Below are 19,344 nucleotides of genomic sequence, written 5' to 3'. Positions count from 1 at the left end.
GGCAGTCTGTGTCAGCAAGCCAGGAGAGAGACTAGGTGTGTGTATGTGTGTGTGTGTAAAGAGATAGAGGATAGTGGTGGTAGGTGATGAGAGCTGCACAAAACCTTCCTGGATTTGGAAATTATATCATACCATAAAACAAGTCTAGCATGTACAAAAGGTGATCCAGATCCTTCTTAACCCTATAGCAAAGGCCAAGGGTAGAGTAGATGCATCTCTATGAGGTAGTTAACTTTCTAAGGTTTTCAGGAACAATAAGAGAAAATGATTCATATAATCTCTTCCAGACTTTTTAACCTTAAGATAGGCCAGATAAAAATTAAGGAAGCCAATAGTATAGAAAATTATGGGAGATTTGCCCGTTATGGCGAGAGCCTACATAGACATATCTGATGGCGTATCTCAAGTATAACGTCCAAAGAGAAGAATAGGGAGCCTCTGTTCTGAATCAAGTTCACATCTTTTAAGAACAAACTTTCCTCCAGTAAATTCAGTTCAGCCTGGTATATTCAAATTTGATGAGAAGCATACCTGAAGGCATTATCCAAGTGGCTTGGTTTGCTATATAAGCTAATAATAAAATTTACCTTTTTTAGGGCTGCTTACTATATTCCAGATGCCATGTTAAGTGCTATTAATAATACAACACAGGGGCTTAAGCCTCTGGTGCCTTTAGCTTGTCAGTTTTCATGATTCTCCCTTATGGTTTGTGAATGAGAAATGTTTACAATTCTCTGTACACTGAAACCTATAAAAATTGCTGAAGAAATTAAAGAGGACCCAAATAAATAGAGAGATATAATGTGTTCATGGATCAGAACACTCAATAATGGTAAGATGTTGATTCTCTCTAAATTGACTTATAGATTTAGCCTCATCCCAATCAAAATCTTAGTAGGCTTTTTTAAAATAGAAATTGGCAAGCTGATTCTAAACTTCACATGGAAACACAAAAGATCTAGAATAGCAAAAACAAAACAAACAAAAACAAAAATATTGATTAAAAAAATAAAGTTGGAGGACTAATGCTACTTGACTTGAAGATATTATAAAGCTATACTAATCAAGATGGTGTGATATTAGCTTAAAGATAGACAAATAGACCAATAGAACAGAAATAGACCTATATGCATATGAAAACTGTGCAAAGAAATTTAGTGAAGAAAAATAGTCCTTCCAACAAACTGTGCAAAGAAATTTAGTGAAGAAAAATAGTCCTTCATTTGTTGGAAGGACTATCCACATCTAAAATAATGAACTTCAATCCACCTTTCATCATGTTAAGTATTAACTCAAAATAGATTGAAGAGAAATGTAAAACCTAAAACTACAAAACTTCTGGAATACAATATATGGGAGAAAATGTTTTGACCTCCAGTTAAGCTAAAGTTTCTTAGATACCACACAAAAAGCACAATCCAGATAAAAATAAATTAATAAATGAGATTTTATCAAAGTTAAAAACATCTACTCTTCCAAAGCACTATTAATAAAATAAACAAGCCAGAGGCTGGTAGAAAATGTTTACAATGCATATATATGACAAAATAATTGCTTCCAGAATAGATTTAAAGAGTCTCAAAACTCAACAATGAGAAAACAAACAACCCAATTTACAAAATGGGTAAAATATTTGAAGAGATGTCTTGTTAAAGAAGGCCTACGAATGACAAATAAGCACATGAAAAGATGCTCAACAACATCATCCTTAAGGAAATGAAAAGTAAAACAATGATAAAACACCATTGCACATCTATTAGAATGGCTCAAATTAAAAGAAAATATGATTATACCAAGTATTGGCAAGGATGTGGAGGAACTGGAACTCTTGTACACTGCTGATGTGACTGCAAAATGGTACAGCCACTTTGGAACACAGGTTAGTTTATGGCAAAGCTTGAGTTCAAATCAATGGTCAGAATGGAAAGCAGGAGGGATGGAGGCAGGCCGGTTAGGTATCTCCAAAGAACTTGGAATTAAGGTAGCTTTCAGAATTAAACTAGTAAAATGCACGCATAAAATGCATGTAAACTAGTAAAACAAAGTAGATATAATTAGCCAACTGTGGAAGAAAGCCAAGAAATTATCCATCCATATATATAAAATAGAAGTCTATGGTAGCATCTCAAACTTTAGTCCCATAGATCTGAGGGCATGATAAGGAGGAAGATGTGCTTGTGGTTATGTTAGTTGGTTTCTTAGAAAGTTAGGCATACAACTACCATACGATCTAGTCATCTATTTCTAGATATTTACCTAAGGAAAAAGAAACCACATGTCTATAGAAAAGACTTTTACACAAATATTCAAAGAGCTTTATTTCTAATTGCCTTAAACTGGGAATAACTCAAGTATGTATTGACAGGTGAATGGATAAACATATCAATACAATAAATTCTACTCAGCAACAATGAACAGGAATGAACTATCGATACAAACCACAACATGGATGAAAACCAAAATAATTATGCTGAATAAAAGAAGCCAGAAGAAAAAGTATATAATGTGTGCTTTATTTAAATGAATTTCTAGGAATTGCAAACTAATATAAGATGGCAGAAAAATAGATCAATGGTTTCTGTGAATGGGATGGGAGTAGGAAGGGATAGAAAATGAGATTATGAAGGGCACGAGGAAACTTTTGGGGTGATGATTATGTCCATTATCTTGATTGTGATGATGGTTTTACAGGTGTGTGTATGTCAGCATTATCAAAACTTACACTTTAAATATGTGTAGTTTATTGTATGTCAATTATACCTAAATAAAGCTGTTTAAAGAAACTAGTTGTTAACATCTATGGACATGAGTTTATACATGTGTGACAAGCTGGCGTGAGGGTACAAGAATATAAAAATCTTCCTTCCTGGACACACACATATGTAACACTCTAATAAAAATCTAGTAGAGACTAGGGATAATGCTCTCAAGTTTTTCATCCTTGCCCTTTCTGTACTGTCTTATAAAGTTCTGAGGTTCTGAAGTAGGACCTTCTGACTTTATTTTCACTGCAACAGGTTTTGCATGAAATCTAATGCCTCAAATGTACAAGATTCCAGACAGAGTTGTGGCGTGGAGAGTAGAGAAGGGACAGGGGTAAGATGCTATCCTATCACCCAGCAGGTGAGAGGTGCCACTTAACCTTCGGCTTCTAGAAGCTAAATATTGTAATGAGCTGTCACTGTATTTATCACCTAAAAATTACTGCAACTGGATAAGGTGTGTAAAAACCTGGAAAACATTGCCCTGTCAACTTCATAGGTATCTTTGATGAAGTTGTCTATGGCGGGGTCCCAGATACAATTAAAAATCAGTACGTGGCCTGTTAAAATGGTTTAGGTTCCTTCCATCCCTTCATTCTGCAGACTGCTTCTGGCTTACAATATGGCAATTGTTTTGTCAGATCACTAAAGGCAGTCATATTATTAGAACATCCTGATTTTGACTTTATAGATGCTTCAGTCAGAATTACATGCGGCTGGTTCAGATGCAGTCTAAGAGCACAGAGTGAAGGCTGAGCTGTTGCTGAGTTACAGTTCTGCCTGCCCAGGTGCACCCCATAAGGTGGTATTTAACTTGAAGAATATACCATGGTCTAAGGTCTGAAGATTTATCAAAGTGATTTTGTTGACATGCTTAAGGTGGAACCAGCTCACAGCATCAATATAATTATAGTAATTAGAAATAATAATACAATTGGCAAGTAGACCAGAAAGCTTTGAGGCAACTCTGTCAATAGGCTCACTATGTGGAGAGCCAAATTATCACGAGGTTGCTTGGTGTCTACAGAATCAGTCCAAAGGCTCTTATTTGATCTTAGAATGTTACTGTCTTAGAATGGCTTGAGGCACTCTTGGCCACAGAAGGGATCTTGCTGAGGGAACCATAATGCTTTGGTGAACATTGCCAGGACTGTCTTCCCTCTAGCTTCCAGGTTGATGGGCTCTGCTACCCAAAGGGCCTCTAGGACCCTCTGATTCTTTTTACTGCTTCCTCAGCTAACCAACTCCTTCTTTTCACATAGCCTTTATCCACACAGGAATAATGCAGCCACTTATTTTTCTTCTCACTAACTTATAACCATAAGCACATCTTCCTCATTATTGTGCCCTCAGATCAATGAGGTTAAAGTTTGAGATGCTACCACAGACTTCTATTTTATATGTATGGGTGGATAATTTCTTGGCTTTCTTCCACAGCTGGCTAATTATATCCATTTTGTTTTACTAGTTTGCATGCATTTTATGCGTGCATTTTACTAGTTTAATTCTGAAAGCTACCTTAATTCCAAGTTCTTTGGAGATACCTAACCGGCCTGCCTCCATCCCTCCTGCTTCCCATTCTGACCATTGATTTGAGCCCAAGCTTTGCCATAAACAAATCTGCGATTCAGCAATCCCATCAATTTCACAGCTTCAATATAACTGTTAATAAGATGAGCACAATATTTTCCCAACTTATAAGGATAAAATTTCATCGAAAGAGGGAGAGTGAGTATGGAAAGAAGAGAATGAGATAGATCAAAATAATGAAAGCACAGATAATTAAATTCTGTACTATTTTAAATGTCTGATCTGTAAATCTTTGAAATGTGATTATATTATGTGAATGGGCAGTTAAATAAAGTAATGTAATCTAGCACCGCTATGAATCTAATTTCTATTATTATTGTTACTTGATTTTGTGTGATAAGAAATGTTTAGATATAATCAATACCTTAATTTAGAGTCAAGTGGCATATACTATTATCATTTCTTTCTCTTTCTAGCTGTTATGGTGGATGAAGGGAGACCTCGGAATGTTAAATAGTTTGCCTAAGATCCTTAAAATTAAGAGAACTACTATGTGGCCTTTAATTACTCAATGTCGGATCTCCAAATTAAAATTTTAAAATTCAGGCAAAAAGTGTCAAGATTTATCATCTTTGTAATAATAAAGTCAGACTTAGAAAAAATAAGCATATAACTAAGTGTTCAATAGACACTGATGTAAATGATCAGAGGTGAGACAAAGGTTTATCCAGATTTCCATACAGGAGTTTCTTCACTAGTGAAGTGCTGCTCTCCAGACACCTTTCAGAGCTCTTCAAGGAGATCATCCTTGTCTGCACTCATTTCCTCATTCTTTATCAGGTATTTTTTTGGAAGTTTCTGTTTCTTCTCACATTTGGTCTCAACTATGAAGAGGACAGTCTTTCAAGATGTATTTTCTATGAGCCAATGTGATGATTGCAAACTAGGCTGACATCATCCAGAATTGCTTTCTCTATAAAATTCTGTCTCCATACTTTCAGTTCTCTTGACAGAATTAAGCACAAAACAGCCTTAATAGGTGACTTTTGGCTTACAAATGAAGCATCACGGCATATTTTGTTTCTATTCTTCTTTACTTTTCACAAAGCAATTTTATATCCCTTAGGAGCCAAAAGAAGCATTTTTTTGTAATTAGGGTTTGCTACTGGCACTTGCTCCTTGAAACATTCATCTGTCCAGCTCTCAGACTGAGAGGACTGTACCACAACTGTGAGTTTTGGAGCAGGGTGGTCATAGTCCTCCTCACCCTGAAATCCTGGATAGAAAGTTCTAAAATTAATGCTCCAACTGTATCTTGTGATATTATGAGCTTTTTTATACATTAATAGGAATTAATAAGAATGGACAAGAGAGGATCCTTGGCTAGAAATGAACTGAACTGTCACTAATTAGCTGTGCGAAACACGTTCTCTGGGTCTTGGTTGCTTCAATAAAAAGAAAACTCAAAGGGACTGAAAGCGAAGGACATCTAAGGACTCTCTGAGGCAAACACTATTAGCATCTTTGCACTTTTCTACACTTCTCAGCCCTCTTCGGGCCAATAGAATGCTGGTGGAAGTGATTTATTCCACTTTACTGGCCTGCTCCCCAAAATGTCTCATACCCTTTCTCTCATCTATATGGCTGAAAGGGAACCTGGCATGGTGGGGCTACACGAAGGGAAAAAAAAACAGATTCCTGAATATGGCTACCTAAGAGAGCCATTGACTATCACAGGAGTGAAAACTAAACTGTACTGTGCTAAGCCAGGGTTTACTAGTTACAGCAGCTTACTGCAGCCCAACCTTGACTAATGTGTTCTTCCAGCTCTAAAATTCTGTGTATCTAAGGAAGGGCAGAAGCAGGAAGAGATCTGAACATAGGAAGGAAACACTAGATGTAAATCTACTGTTTAATCAGATGTACTCAGAGAAGCTTCTGTAAATGAACTAGTGCAAAGACCAAGGAGGCTGGAGCAATATTTAAAGGATGCTTGGTTCTTTTTAGTGTAACAGTGATTCTGTCTGTGATACAAGGCCCTGGTCGAATCTGGAGAAATAGTTTTTTTAGAATAGAATAAAGGCGAATTGTGGGAAAATGATGACGTCTACCTACGTCCTTTATCAATAAGAGAACTCAGAACTCAGAATTTTTTTTTTTATCATATAGAAAGCGATTAAGTCTGGGTAGATACTGATCATTTGGGAAAAACAGACTGCTCCTTTTGTGTTTAGTTTAATACTTTTTCAGAATGGATTCCCACAGATAGTATTTTTGTCTTGACATATTTTACTGAGTGAAAGTACTATTTTCAAGAAAATCCCAAAGTTTCATATTTTAGAATAAATGAAGCCTTTCTGTGGGATAAGAAAGCCACAGAAGACACTAAAAAAACCACATGGCCTGTGTTAAATCAGGGAAAAAGTCTGGTGGGAATGTGAAAGCCTGTCTATGCTCAAGGGTCACTTTCTGTATTCTAGCTCCTGTTTACTTTCTGGACCTTGGTCAGTGTCTTTTTGACAGTATATTTTCTGCAGTGCAGCTGGGCTTTGTGATCCATAATCAAGCACAGAAAGCCTTTAGCAATCCCATCCAGGGAGCTCAATTTTCCTCGATTTAAATATGAAAGTTAAATCTCTGTCCAGACATGCCTCTTTGCAGGCCCAATGACTCTTACACCTGCAGGACACTTCATCTTTGAATGCGCTTCCCATTTTCCAGACAAGCTCAGGGGATCTGCGACTCTCCCATCCCAATAAAATTCCTGTCTGCACTAAATTGCCTTGTAGTTGTGATTTTTACCTCAATAAAACTACATCTTGAAAGGGATAATTGGTTTGATTCTTTACCTGACATAATTTATGCATGTTTTAGTTTTGGAATATACAGTATTTATGCAAGGGGGAGAAGTCTTTGTGATGTGATGGGCATACCCAAATTGACAGAGCTAATGGCCATTTAGAGCAGTGGAACTGGCCTCTGACATCTTCTAAGCACTGCATTCTCACTCTTACTGAGATTGCATCCACAGCCTCCAGCAGGGGACTTAAGATTTTCGGGGAGTCAGAAACCCCCATAGAGCTTGCTAAAACTGTGCATTCTTGGTCTTCACCCTAGATCCTGAATTAGATTCACTGTGAATGGGGTCCAGGAATCTGTATGCTCAATAATCTTTGTAGGTGATTCTGGTCACACCAGAATTTGAGAAACATTCCTCAAGTTAGGAAATCAAACCTCTGTTTCTGAGTTGTAATTGGCTAACACAAATAAACTATTAGATAAAAGAAAGGGAAGGGAACTAATTCTTTTTGGATGCCGTGTGTGTGTGTGTGTGTGTGTAGGAGAAATTGGAGATTCAGAGAGGGTAAGAAATATTAGTAAATAGTGAGGCAGAGAGTTGAACTCAGATCTCTTTGGATCCAAAAAGCATACTTTTTTCACTAAGCCACACTTGCTGACCATCCTGCTGGGCATTTCCTATGTTTCCACCAGTGGGTCAAATGTTTTAGGATTCATAATAGGTCATCCTTTTATCTACTGAGGAATATTATGAGAATTTCTTAAGACGATATTGGTAAGTCCTTCCATTCACTTGTGGGATTTCTGTTGTGGACACTGCAGTGTACTGACCAGAGACCCAACCTGAGACTGAGCAGTCATTCTGTCAGTTCCTGAAGACTTGGTTACTGACAGCTCTCAACAGAGTTCCCTCCTAAAATTGACCTCACCTGGAGAGAGCTTCTTAATGCATGTCATGTCTCCTTCCTGGGATAGTCCACATCCTATATCTGGGCCAGGCAGCGGTATAAAGGCCAAGCCCCTTGCTTCAATTCTAGACAACTCCGACAAACCACCCCAGCACCAGAGGGCCCATGCTGTTATCCAGGGCCTTTATTACAACTGCACTGCAGTATACCTCTCTCTCTGCCTATTCCTGTGTCCTTCCCTGCTTTTCTGTGTTCCCAAGAGCATAAACCTCCTGCATCCCAATTTCTATCTCTCTAGGAATTTACTTCTCTGGGAACTCAACCTATGGTGTTGTTAAATCAAATTCTTCTTGTGGATAAACTATGCCTATGCTTATGCTTGGGCAGTGTTATGGGCTGAATGTGTCCCTCTCCCCCAAATTCATATGCTGAAATCCTAACTCCCAGTACCTCAGAATGTGACTATATAAGGTCTTTAAAGAGGTGATTAAGGTTAAATAAGATCATTAGAGTAGACCCCAATCAAGTATGACTAATGTCCTTATAAGAAGAGGAGATTAGGACAGAGACACACAGAGAGAAAAGATCATGTAAAAACTCAGGGAGAAAACAACAATTTGCAAGCCAAGGAGGGAGTCCTCAGAAGAAATCAAACCTGCTGACACTTGGTCTTGGACTTTCAGCCTCCAGAACTGTGAGAAAATAAATTTCTGTTGTCAGTCATGAAGTCTGTGGCACTTTGTTATAGCAGCCCTAGCAAACTTATAAAGGCAGATTTAGAGCTACTTCATGTCAGTTCCTATTCTTTCATGTTTACTGTCACAGAACCATCTAGAAACATGAGCAGGTTTAGGTGTACAAAGGTAAGGTAATAACTTACAATAGATGAGTTTTCATATTCCCTAAAATATGTCAGAATAATCATATTTTTAAAGGGGTGAAAAAAGAGTGCATGCATTACTCTATTTTATTGCATCTCCCTGTCAGGGACATTTATCACAACCTATAGCAGATGTAAATACACAGTCTGACAGCTATTTTGGACCTACAGTGAACTTGTATTTAACGGGAAAAAAAGGACAAAATTTTCAAATTCTGTCAGTCAATACTTTTTGGCCTTCTGTGAAGCAATAGTTCAGTCTGGCTTTTTTTCTTTAGATTAACCATAACAGACCATGTCCAACTGCCAGCTTCCTGCCTTAGTATAGAGGAAGAGTAAAAGATGCCAAAAAAGAAAAAAGAAAAAAAAGAAAAAATAAGTTTTACAGTTTAGAAGACTTTTCTTTCAGTTTTTCCATTTTTCTGAGCTAGTCTCTTTATCATTCCCAGTAGCACACTGGGAAATGTTTAACTATCAGCTCTCTGAAAAAAACAAAAACAAAAACAAAAAATCCAGAGAGTCCTGTCGTGTAGTCTTTGCAGACTCCCACTATGGCTGTTACCAAACTACCCTCAGCTTCACTGAGAAGCACGAACACAGTTGTCTAGGGACCTGGAACTAGCTGCCTCCATGCCACCGATTCATGCCAAAAGGCAAAAGAAAGCTGTATGGTACCCAACCTCCCTGCAGCCCTAACATGGCCCTCCAGGTGTGAGCGTGGACTCTCCACCTTCTTCTCATTGATATTTGCAGTTACCTCAGAGCTTGCTGCTGCTACTTGCTGAGTTTTTTTGTTTGTTTGTTTGTTTGTTTTTGTTTTTTTTTTAGAGGCTTACTTTCAAGAGTATTTATAAGTTTAGCACAGGCTTCTTCAAAAGATTTTGCTGGCCGTGCCCCCATGCTATATTCATTGTTTCTACTAGAACCAGAAAATCCCTGCATCAGGGAGCCCAGGGGAGGGACCAAGTCTAGCCCAAGCTAGACACCCACAGACCTGTTCTCTCGCCAGGCATTTCCCCATACTCTGCTTCTCCCATCTTTTCCCTTTAGTAATTTGTTTTAGCTGCATAGACTTTACTTTTATGTACTGAAGAACTCCGGGTTTCACTGGAATCCTCTGTTGAGGGCTTATGCTCAATGAGTATATGCAGAAACACAACTCTAAGCAATTTACACACTCATCCCTACTTTATAGATGAAGAAACCAAGGCAAAGAGAGGTTAAATAACTTGTTCCACTTCATATCACTTGTTAGTGGCTGAACTGAGGTTCAAATTAGGCAATGTGGCTTCAGGTCCATATTTTTAACCAGACACTTGTCCCCCAAAAGAGATGCAGGAATAGATCCTTAGGAAGCATGGATGACAAGAAATAAATGCTCCTTTTTATCAGGTGATGCTAATAATTTCCAAATATTTGCATTCTACTTAGTCTAGCATGAAGTATGAAATAAAGTTTAATGATGAAAAAAAAAACACTCAGAAGTGGCAGAATTAATGATCTCAAAGAACCCTTGGACTCTGAACATAGATAATTCTAAAAGCAATTAAAGATTTCAGGTGGTAGAATTGTCTGCTTTTCAGGTCTAGAATACCAAAAGTGGAGAATCAACATGTATTTGAAAGAACACAGCGATAATGTTCATTGCAGGGACACATATGGAATGAAATAATGACTTGCTTTATAGAATGCTATGTCTCTCTTTCGCTCTCACTCTCGCTCTCCATCTCGCTCTGTCTGTTGCTCTGTTTTTGTTTCCATTTAATAAAACTGGCTGGGTGGTATTAAAAATGAGAAGAGATGAGTTTCATTTCACTCTTCATTAAGAAAATAATATACTTAAGGAATCACAAATAAATGTAATTTGTTTCAGTTCTGAATTGTAATTTGGTTTGGGTAAATCCTCTGAGGTGCCCAATTCTGTGACAGATTTTTGTCATAGAATTCTAGGACTAGGGGGGATTTTTTAGGAGGTCATCATTTTAAAACATTATGGTGATATGACAATCTAATTGGTCTTTAATGACTTTCACAGGAATTCTTTTAATACTTATCAAAATGTTTAAAGAAAACATTTGTCATTTTACTTAACTTACACTGTTCCCCTGCAAATGAAATAGGGACTTCTTTGGAATGACCTGGCTGCCCAGTGCTTTTTTATTTGTGTTGACGATTAGTTTTCCACATGATACAAACAACAAATTAATGATCTCAGCACATAAAGGAATTCACTTTTTTTTTCTTTTGAGCACATGTTACTTTATGCTCACTTTCTTATTTCATCTTCAAGATAATTTTCCTATCACCATTTTATAAATTTGGAAACAGATATTCAAAGGGTCAAGTAACTGGCTCATGGTTACTCTACTGATAAGTGTAAGAGTGAGAACATAAATCCAGGTCTGCCTGACCTCAGTGCCACCACACCATGCTGTGCTGCCTGCTTCCCTTAGAAGTCAAATACTAAGTGCTATTATATATCATTTGTGCGTAATTTCCATAAAACCTTAGTAAGATAAAAGAGTTGATTTTAACCCTAGCCACCTCCCCAAGCCATGTTGATTTTCTTGTGGAATGGTGAATGGAAGTGGAATTCTTTAAAGGTCACTGGCAAAGAGGAAAGGAGGCACCAGAGAACTGGCTAATCCAGAACTGAGGTAACCGTCTCTCAATAGTTCAGTAAGTGTAACTTCCAGACTTTCTTGGGCAATAGTTATACTAAGTGGAATATTCCAGCTGTACCCCAGAAGACATCTTCCATTCAGAAATCTCTGAATGGAAGAAGATTTCCGGTGGGCATCAGTGTATCCGTATAAAAAGATTCATCTAACAAAGCAAAATCTGGCAACCTAAAATCAATCTTTTAATTTTAAATATTAGTTGCAACCCTGGGTGAGACTGGAACACCATTTGTATTATTGTTTCAATGGAATTAGTCTGAGTCGAACTGGACAAAAGGGATGTATGTTCTTTTCATCACTACTCACCCTTGCCCACATTTTCCCAGATGGTTCTCTCTATTAAGCCAAGGAATGTTGGAGCTCTGGATCTTGAAAAGGTCAATTCCAGTGTTTTAGTCTGCTGATCAGTTTCTTCCTTTTCATTACTCTACCTTAAAGAATACACAATGTTCTCAGGCTCGTGAATGACAATATGGAATTCACAGCTTCCTGAACCTGAAAAGAGAAGTTAAAATCTTTAAAACAGGTAAACTCTAGGAAAGTCTGAGACACTTTTCATCACTTAAGGATTGCATTATAGCAGTTGGAAAAGCCAAATCCATAGTTTCATGGCATCTATCATTCATTTATAAAATCAAAGGAAGCAGTTACGGAGCTCTTACTATGCATAGCTGGAACTTCTAAGACATATAAAATATAGACCTGTCCTCTAGGAACCCACAATCTAGTAGGATGAACCAAAAAATACAATGCCATAAAATGTCACAGATACTCTGGTAGAATATGAAGTGGATCTGGTGAGAGCACAGAGGAAGGAGAAGGTAACTTTGGGAGTCGTGAGCGATGTTTGCCAGGTATTTCTTATTGGGGCAGAATGGCAGAAGTGAGTGGCCCTTTATTATCTATAATCTACAACTTTAGTCCTGTCATTGATTTAACTTGTTTTTCCACTCCTCCAGCCTGCTGCCTCATTACCCCCATTTAAACTAATATAGCGGGTTGCTACTGTTATCATTCTGAAGCCACCACACATGTCTGACTCTACCTCTCATCAGCAGCTTGTGAAGACCACTGGAACCATATGCTTTTCTTATTTGCTGAAAATGAGGAAAAATGGTGTTTTGGTAATGTAACTTTTAAACAGCTTAGATATAAAACCCAGAATTTGATTTTTTGGGAATAAAATTGAATGAGCTTTTGGTTGATTAGTCCTGACCAGTTTTTCATTTCCTTTTCATCACCTTACAGCCATAAAGTTCAGTTTGGGGATGGTGTGTGTGTGTGTGTTTGTATCTTTATGGACGATAGTTAAAATATATAGTTTAAGAAAAACACTAATACTTAAACCATGTGGGATGCACAGAAGTCTTTGAGGAATGGATATCTGAATATTTGTAAAAGGAAAGTGTTTTTCCTATCAAGAATGAAAAAATTACAATTAAATGGATATTTTAAAACATAGGGCAGAAAAATAAGGATTGTGTTTGGTACATGATAGATGCTCAGTAAACTGTGTAAAGGACCAATTCAGCTGTCCTTATGGGAAAAAGAGATCTTCCTAGAACTGTTTTCCAAACAGAGGATAATTGGGAGTTGATCTCTTTTCATTTCTACTAGTATGGGAACAGCCTTCTGTAATTTCATTTTGATAAACACAGTATTTATAATTATGGTTAAGTGGGGGGATGGGGGAAGAATTTTCCTCTGAGGCACTTGCAGTGGCTAGGCAAGAGGACATGGGCCCATGACTCATTTGCTCTGCCTGAACTCATGCATGGTCACCCCAGAATCTTGGTTCTAGATGGTGGAAAAGACCAGCAGTGAGAGTTACTGCGTTTCTAAAGTTCTGTCCATTTCCTCTGTAGAGATTCATATTTTGAGGCATTTTTAACTGCCCAAGATGTCTGAGCTTAAAGGCAGTCACTCAGAGTGGATTTGCCTGTGGGGATCCCATAAACTACAGAACCAGGAATAATATATATATTATAATATATATTGTCATATATTATAATAATTATAATATAATAATTATTGTATATAATAATATATTATAATATTATATATATAGAGAGAGATTTCATTAATTCTTTATTGTGAAATATAACACACCTACAGAAAACTGTATGTAACGAAATATAGAGCTTAATAAATTGTTATAAATGTAACTGCCAACCAGGTCAAGCCTTAGAATACAGCCAGGGCCCCAGAAGTTTTCTGGGTGCCCTTCCCAATACAACCCCTTTCTTTTCTTTAAAGGCAGCACTGCCCTAAGCCCTAAGCAAGGGACCTTGTTTTGGGCCTTGTGTTTTTGAGCTTCTAGCTCTCCTCCAGCTCTGTCTCTTTCTAAGGGGGATTGGGATCTGCAGGGCCAAGAGGCCATGACCACCTGGGACCCATGACTCCCTTTCTAGACCAAGTTCCAAGTACAGAGACATTTGGATTCCTTGTCTAAATGAGTCTATGCCCACTTCCAGGTCTTCCAAGGCCTCTTTCTCAGGTCTACCTTCCTGAGGGATAACCTAGGGGCAGATATTTGTAGGAGGCTGTGGATGAAGTTTAGACTTTAGGACTAAAGAGTGTGCATATATGAACACAAAGACCCTTGAGGTATGGGATGGAACAGAGGCTGGAAGGAGGAGAGCAAGCCCTGGGATCAGGGGCTTGCTCTTCTTGTGTCACGTGTTCCAGCGAGAAGCTCTAAGTAATCCAAGAATTCTAAGGTTCAGTTCAACCTTCTAGGTTGCCATAAAGATATATTTGTCGAGGTAAGATAGAAAGTCTTTTATTTAAGAACTTGTCATTTTAATTTACAACTTTTCAACATTTAGGCCCATAATATGAAGTTCTCCATTTAGGGCCCACAAATGTTAGGAGTAAGTCTGCCTAAAGGTAACATCCTGACTGTTATGGGAATCCCCTGTGCCTTTTTTTATACTTTATCCACTTAACTCTGCATTCTTATATACTACAGTCAATATCTTTGTTTTTGACCTCAATAAATAAATCATACAGTATGTATTCTTTTACATTGGCTTTTTCCACTCAGCATCATGTTTGTGAAATTCAACTATGTTGTAGCTTATAATTTTCATTGCTGTATAGTATTCCAAAATGTGGTTATCCAACCATTTTAATGTTAATGGACAATTGTATTATCTCCAGTACTAGGCTATCACGAATAATACTGCTAATTGGATCTCTATCTATTTTTGTTGTGCATATACCGAGGAACGAAATTGCTGGGTGATATATATATATATCTTCAACTTTAATGGAACATATTAAACTGTTTTCTAAAGTGCTTGTACTAATTTTTATTATCACTTGTAGGATATGAGAGTCCCTATTGCTCCTGACAATGTTTGGTATTTCTTAGTTTTAACTAGTCTGTACTAGGACTATTTTAAGTATGTTCCTAAATTTTTTTTTTATTTCCATTATTTGCATCTTAAAATACCAAAGTGATCCTAATAACTTGTAGTTCCATTTTGACCACCAATAGCATCAGTAGAGGTATATAATATTAATAACAATAATATTTCTAATAATCTCCAATTTTTTTATTTGAGTATGGTAGCGAAGAGAAAATCTGTAGCCTTGGAAGATTCACAAATAAAAATCCAAATAAACAAGGTTGGCCCATACAATATTTAAAAATAACACACAAATTAACAGACTGACTTAGGGGGTGAATGAACATGCCAGACATACAGTTGTTATTGACATCCTTTCATAGGGTTATGTGTGTCCCCAGAGCATGCTTTGACATTGTGTGAGGACTGGTAATTCATGAATTGCTGAATTACCCAGCTGGAACCAATCAGGACCACCTTAGAGATGGAAGATCAGCTGGGGGAGCCCATCAGCTTGCAGCTCATTAGCATGCCACATCTGGTAACATCTGTTACTCCAGGAGGCAGCAATAACCATGTGCTCAGGTCAACAGAAAACAAGGGACATGCTCAAGTCTCTTCAGCAGAAATAGTCATAGCCTCCTTACTGCCTGTTTCTTTCACCTACTTGGGCCCCTGAGCGTCCTCCCTCTTGCTAATATCCTCAACCTCCTTGCCATTTTGTCCTTTTAGTGCACCCTCTTGGGCAGAGCCCAGCCTGGAGGAACTCAACTGTTTACCTTCTCTACTTCAATCTTCCAGCTGTTGAGCATTGCCAGAGAAACCACACACCCTGCAGATGGTGTCACTGTAAACTTATGGCGACTAGTGTCATCTCAGCCCTTGTTGCTGTCAAGCAGCCCTTCTCTGCTCCCCGGTCAGCTCACCCTCCCATTCTCCCTTTTTTCTGTTACAGCGATAATAGGTCTTCTTCTGTAATGATGTATTGGGTGCCTACTGCAGACACAGCTGGCTATTGTCTGTTATGGACAGGAGTATTTCAGACTCTCTCTGGTCTTCTTAAGTCTCTGGTTTTATTGCCTACCCTTCTACGGAGCCCCAATCTCAAACTCCAATGTCAGCAGTGGTCAAATAGGCTCACGTTTTCCCCTTAAGAACCTGGTATCAGGTGCTTCCTTGGCTCGACCAAGACCTTCATTCAAACGTGGAAGGAAAAAGTGTTATGGGTTGAATTATGTCTCCCGAGATTCATATGTTGCAATCTTAACTTAACCCCCAGTATCTCAGAATGTGATCCTATTTGAAAATAGTATTGTTGCAGGTGTAATTAGTTAAAATGGGGTCATGCTCTCTTTGGATCTCAGTTTCCTCATTTGGGACATGAAGATGTTATAATTTTTGTAGAGTGCAGTTCCAAAATCTGTGGTAGCAAAAGTGGTGGGATGGAAAAGGCAGATTAGAAGAGAGAGCTTTGAGCTCTTCATGTCTCTTTTGACCAAAGCAGTTCTAGTCTTAATTGTTTTATATTTTGAAACTCTTGGTAAAATTTGGGTTAAAAAAGTGTTTCATTGTTTAAGAAAACAATTTAAATCTCCTAGCTCAGGTGACATTTAAGATCCTTTCCAACTGCAATAGACTATGATTATAAGGAGGCTTTACAAGTTAAGGCATATGGGTTTGATGAACATATAGCACAGTTTTTTCTCAAAAAAGCCTGATTTAATAAAAATTTATTTCTTTTCAGTAAAGGGAATTCATTAAAGGACTTACTAATGCAATTTAATTTTAAAACCTTTAAAGACATTCATATAAAAACAATCATAAATTAGAAAAGCAATCTTTTATTGGACCTTATGTTGGAATTTGGGGTTTACAAATATGCTTGCTGCCCACATGTGACTGAGACCCAAGTACCAGCAAGCACTTGTACATAACAAATAGGTGATGAGCCTTTGAGAATAACTGTGGCTGTTCCATCTTTGTTTCCCCGTGACACAATTTAATCTCTGGTACACAGTCCGTACCCAGGAAATGTTGAATGAGAACGTACGATGAAGTAGACTCTTTTCCTGGTGCTTTATGAGAATTCTTGGTGATAGAAAAGAAACAGAACTTCCTTCTAAAGGAAGAGGCAGGTGGGGGGAAAACAGAAACACAGATTAAGAGTGGACAGTTCTGGACTAAGTGCAGGTAAAAATGGCAGGGCTTCTGCCTTGAAGGTTATGGTGAAAATGCAGTGCTATTTAATGAAAAGGCACAGAGAAGCTAAGCATCTATCAGTCATGAATATCATAAATTAAGTGCATCTATCTGGTTACTCTTTCAACTATTTGGGTAGTGTCCTGACAGAATAGCGCCTGACCTGGGTCAGGTTTATAGGAAGAGTTGTCAGGAAGACTCTTCAGGGGGCCAGGCAATGTTCCCCCAAAAGAAGACACCAAGAAAACAAAGAGCAGAGCCCAGGGACTGAAACCAATTGGTTCTGTCTAAGGGCCATTCTGGGCCTGAGACTAATGCAGCCAGCAGACCACATTGGCTGTTCACTGTCTAGCAACTGACAGTACCTGAAATAGAGGCCTCTTGAAATTAAACACTTACTGACTTGTCTTCCTTAGTAATTTCATTTCCCTAGGCTGTGGATCCTTACTAAATTGTTGCCTGCCAGCAGATGATGGAGCCCTTCTCCCACAGTGGGATTCACATAGTTTATTTTGGTAGGTAACTAAGACAGAAAGACAGAGTTAATTAAACCCTTCATAAAACAGTCCATCAGCCACCTGCTTGCAGAGCAATATGTCAGATTTTTTGCTGCTCTTTGGCAGAAAGATTGTGTTCTTCAACCTTCTCCAGGGCCTCATTCAGGATTCTAACCAGGTTACCTATGAAAACTTCTTTTTAGTTATGGTATATATTTTTTCCATTTGTGTAAAAACAATAAATAAATACCAGGGACCTTGTCAGGCCATGCCAAAGAAGAATTTGTTGAGGATTTAGTACCCTAATGCAGTGATCACACTTGAATTTGGCTAAACTTTTTAATTGGGTGGTTTGGCTCAATTTAACCAATGTAAATGTAGTTGGCTTATAGCTTTGCAAATGACCTTGGTTCTTTCAGAATGATCCCTGGAGGGGATTGGCTTTTAAGTGAATTGGAAATTTTCAGATATGTTTTAAAGATCTACAGAACAAGCCTTTCCTTTGTTTTAAAGGGGTAAGACTCAGTAAATAGAGTGGGATGAAAAGGACTATCTATTATTTCATCTATGTGCACACCTAAATGTGCACCTTGGGGCATAGAAACAAAATAATTCATGTTGTAAAATTTTCTACAAACAATAAGCTATTCCAAACTACAGCCAAAATCTCGACCAAGGAAAAGGGCATAGTAATGATCATGAAATAAATGAGGGTAGAAGTCAAGAGCTATAAGTCTTTTAAACCCTTTAGCACTTAGCTAATGTCTTACTGAGTACACGGCTCCAAATTATTTTTCTACTCTTTGCCAGCAAATTTTTAGGAATCCCCTGGCAGAAGAGAAGACATTGTTTGCTGCATCTTCCATTCCTATTGAGTTCTTGGGCACTGACTATTTACAGGGACTTTCAACCACCTACTTCACCCATCTGGTATTGCTTTTTATTTCTTCTTCTTTACTAAGCTCTGACTCATCTCTGCTCAGACCTTTAGGTTTCCTGAAGGCGTCACTTCCCTAGATATGGTGCCCTACCCAGGACAACTTGCTGCTGTCCATGAGGAATTTTAAGTCTAGGTCCCCAGTCTTAGAAAATGGGACCATGATTCACTCAATCATCCAAGTCAGAAATGGAGAGGTTTCCCTTGGTGTTTCCTTTGTTCTCATTCCCTACATCTAATCAGTAATGGGATCTTGTCATTTCTAACTCTTTAGGGTCTCCAGCTTTTGCCTTTCCTCCCATCTCCTCATTTCAGTTGCCATTCTTAGCTCATTGTCTCCTTCCTGGACTGTTGGAATTGTCTTCACTCTTCATCCTTAAGGCAGTGGGGAAGACTGAAAAGTTTTAACTGGGAAGAAATTTGCTTACATTTCCTTATCATAAGAATCACAATGAATCGAATAGATGAATTAGAAAGTCTGCTAGAATTGAGGTGGAGAGAAATTCATTACAACACTGTGCTAGATTGTAGATGAAAAATGAGGAGGGGCCACATTAAGTTCAGTCAGAGACAATGAAAGCAGAGGAAGTAGCTATCTGGCAAGTAGAGTGGAGAGAGCATAATAACTGATTAGAATTAGAAGGTGAGAGGGGGAATATTTTTAATAAATGTCTACCAGGTAGAAGTTTAGGAGATTGGGTGCATGGTAGTATCATTCTGAGAAAGAGGAGATTAAGAATTAAATCTGTGAGAAAATGATAAATTTAATGTTATGTGTTAAGCTCCAGTTTAATGTGG

General features: G+C 38.0%; 1 protein-coding gene and 1 long non-coding RNA gene across 3 annotated transcripts in view; one reads left to right on the top strand and one right to left on the bottom strand.

Moving 5' to 3' along the window:
* NEDD9 (neural precursor cell expressed, developmentally down-regulated 9) overlaps positions 1 to 19,344 on the bottom strand; it is a 168,277-nt gene that overhangs the window by 93,471 nt on the left and 55,462 nt on the right. The window contains exon 2 of the mRNA XM_039857850.1: positions 11,867 to 12,055. Coding sequence (XP_039713784.1) covers positions 11,867 to 11,878 — 12 coding nt within the window. The 5' untranslated portion in view covers positions 11,879 to 12,055. The remainder of the gene's footprint in view (positions 1 to 11,866; positions 12,056 to 19,344) is intronic.
* Positions 1 to 19,344, top strand: part of LOC120598786 (uncharacterized) — an 88,937-nt gene that overhangs the window by 65,144 nt on the left and 4,449 nt on the right. The window lies entirely within an intron of this gene.

Source organism: Pteropus medius, unplaced genomic scaffold, assembly GCF_902729225.1.
Source record: "Pteropus medius unplaced genomic scaffold, Ma_sr-lr_union100, whole genome shotgun sequence".
Taxonomy (NCBI): Eukaryota; Metazoa; Chordata; class Mammalia; order Chiroptera; family Pteropodidae; genus Pteropus; species Pteropus medius.
This window is presented reverse-complemented; position numbering and strand designations above follow the sequence as displayed.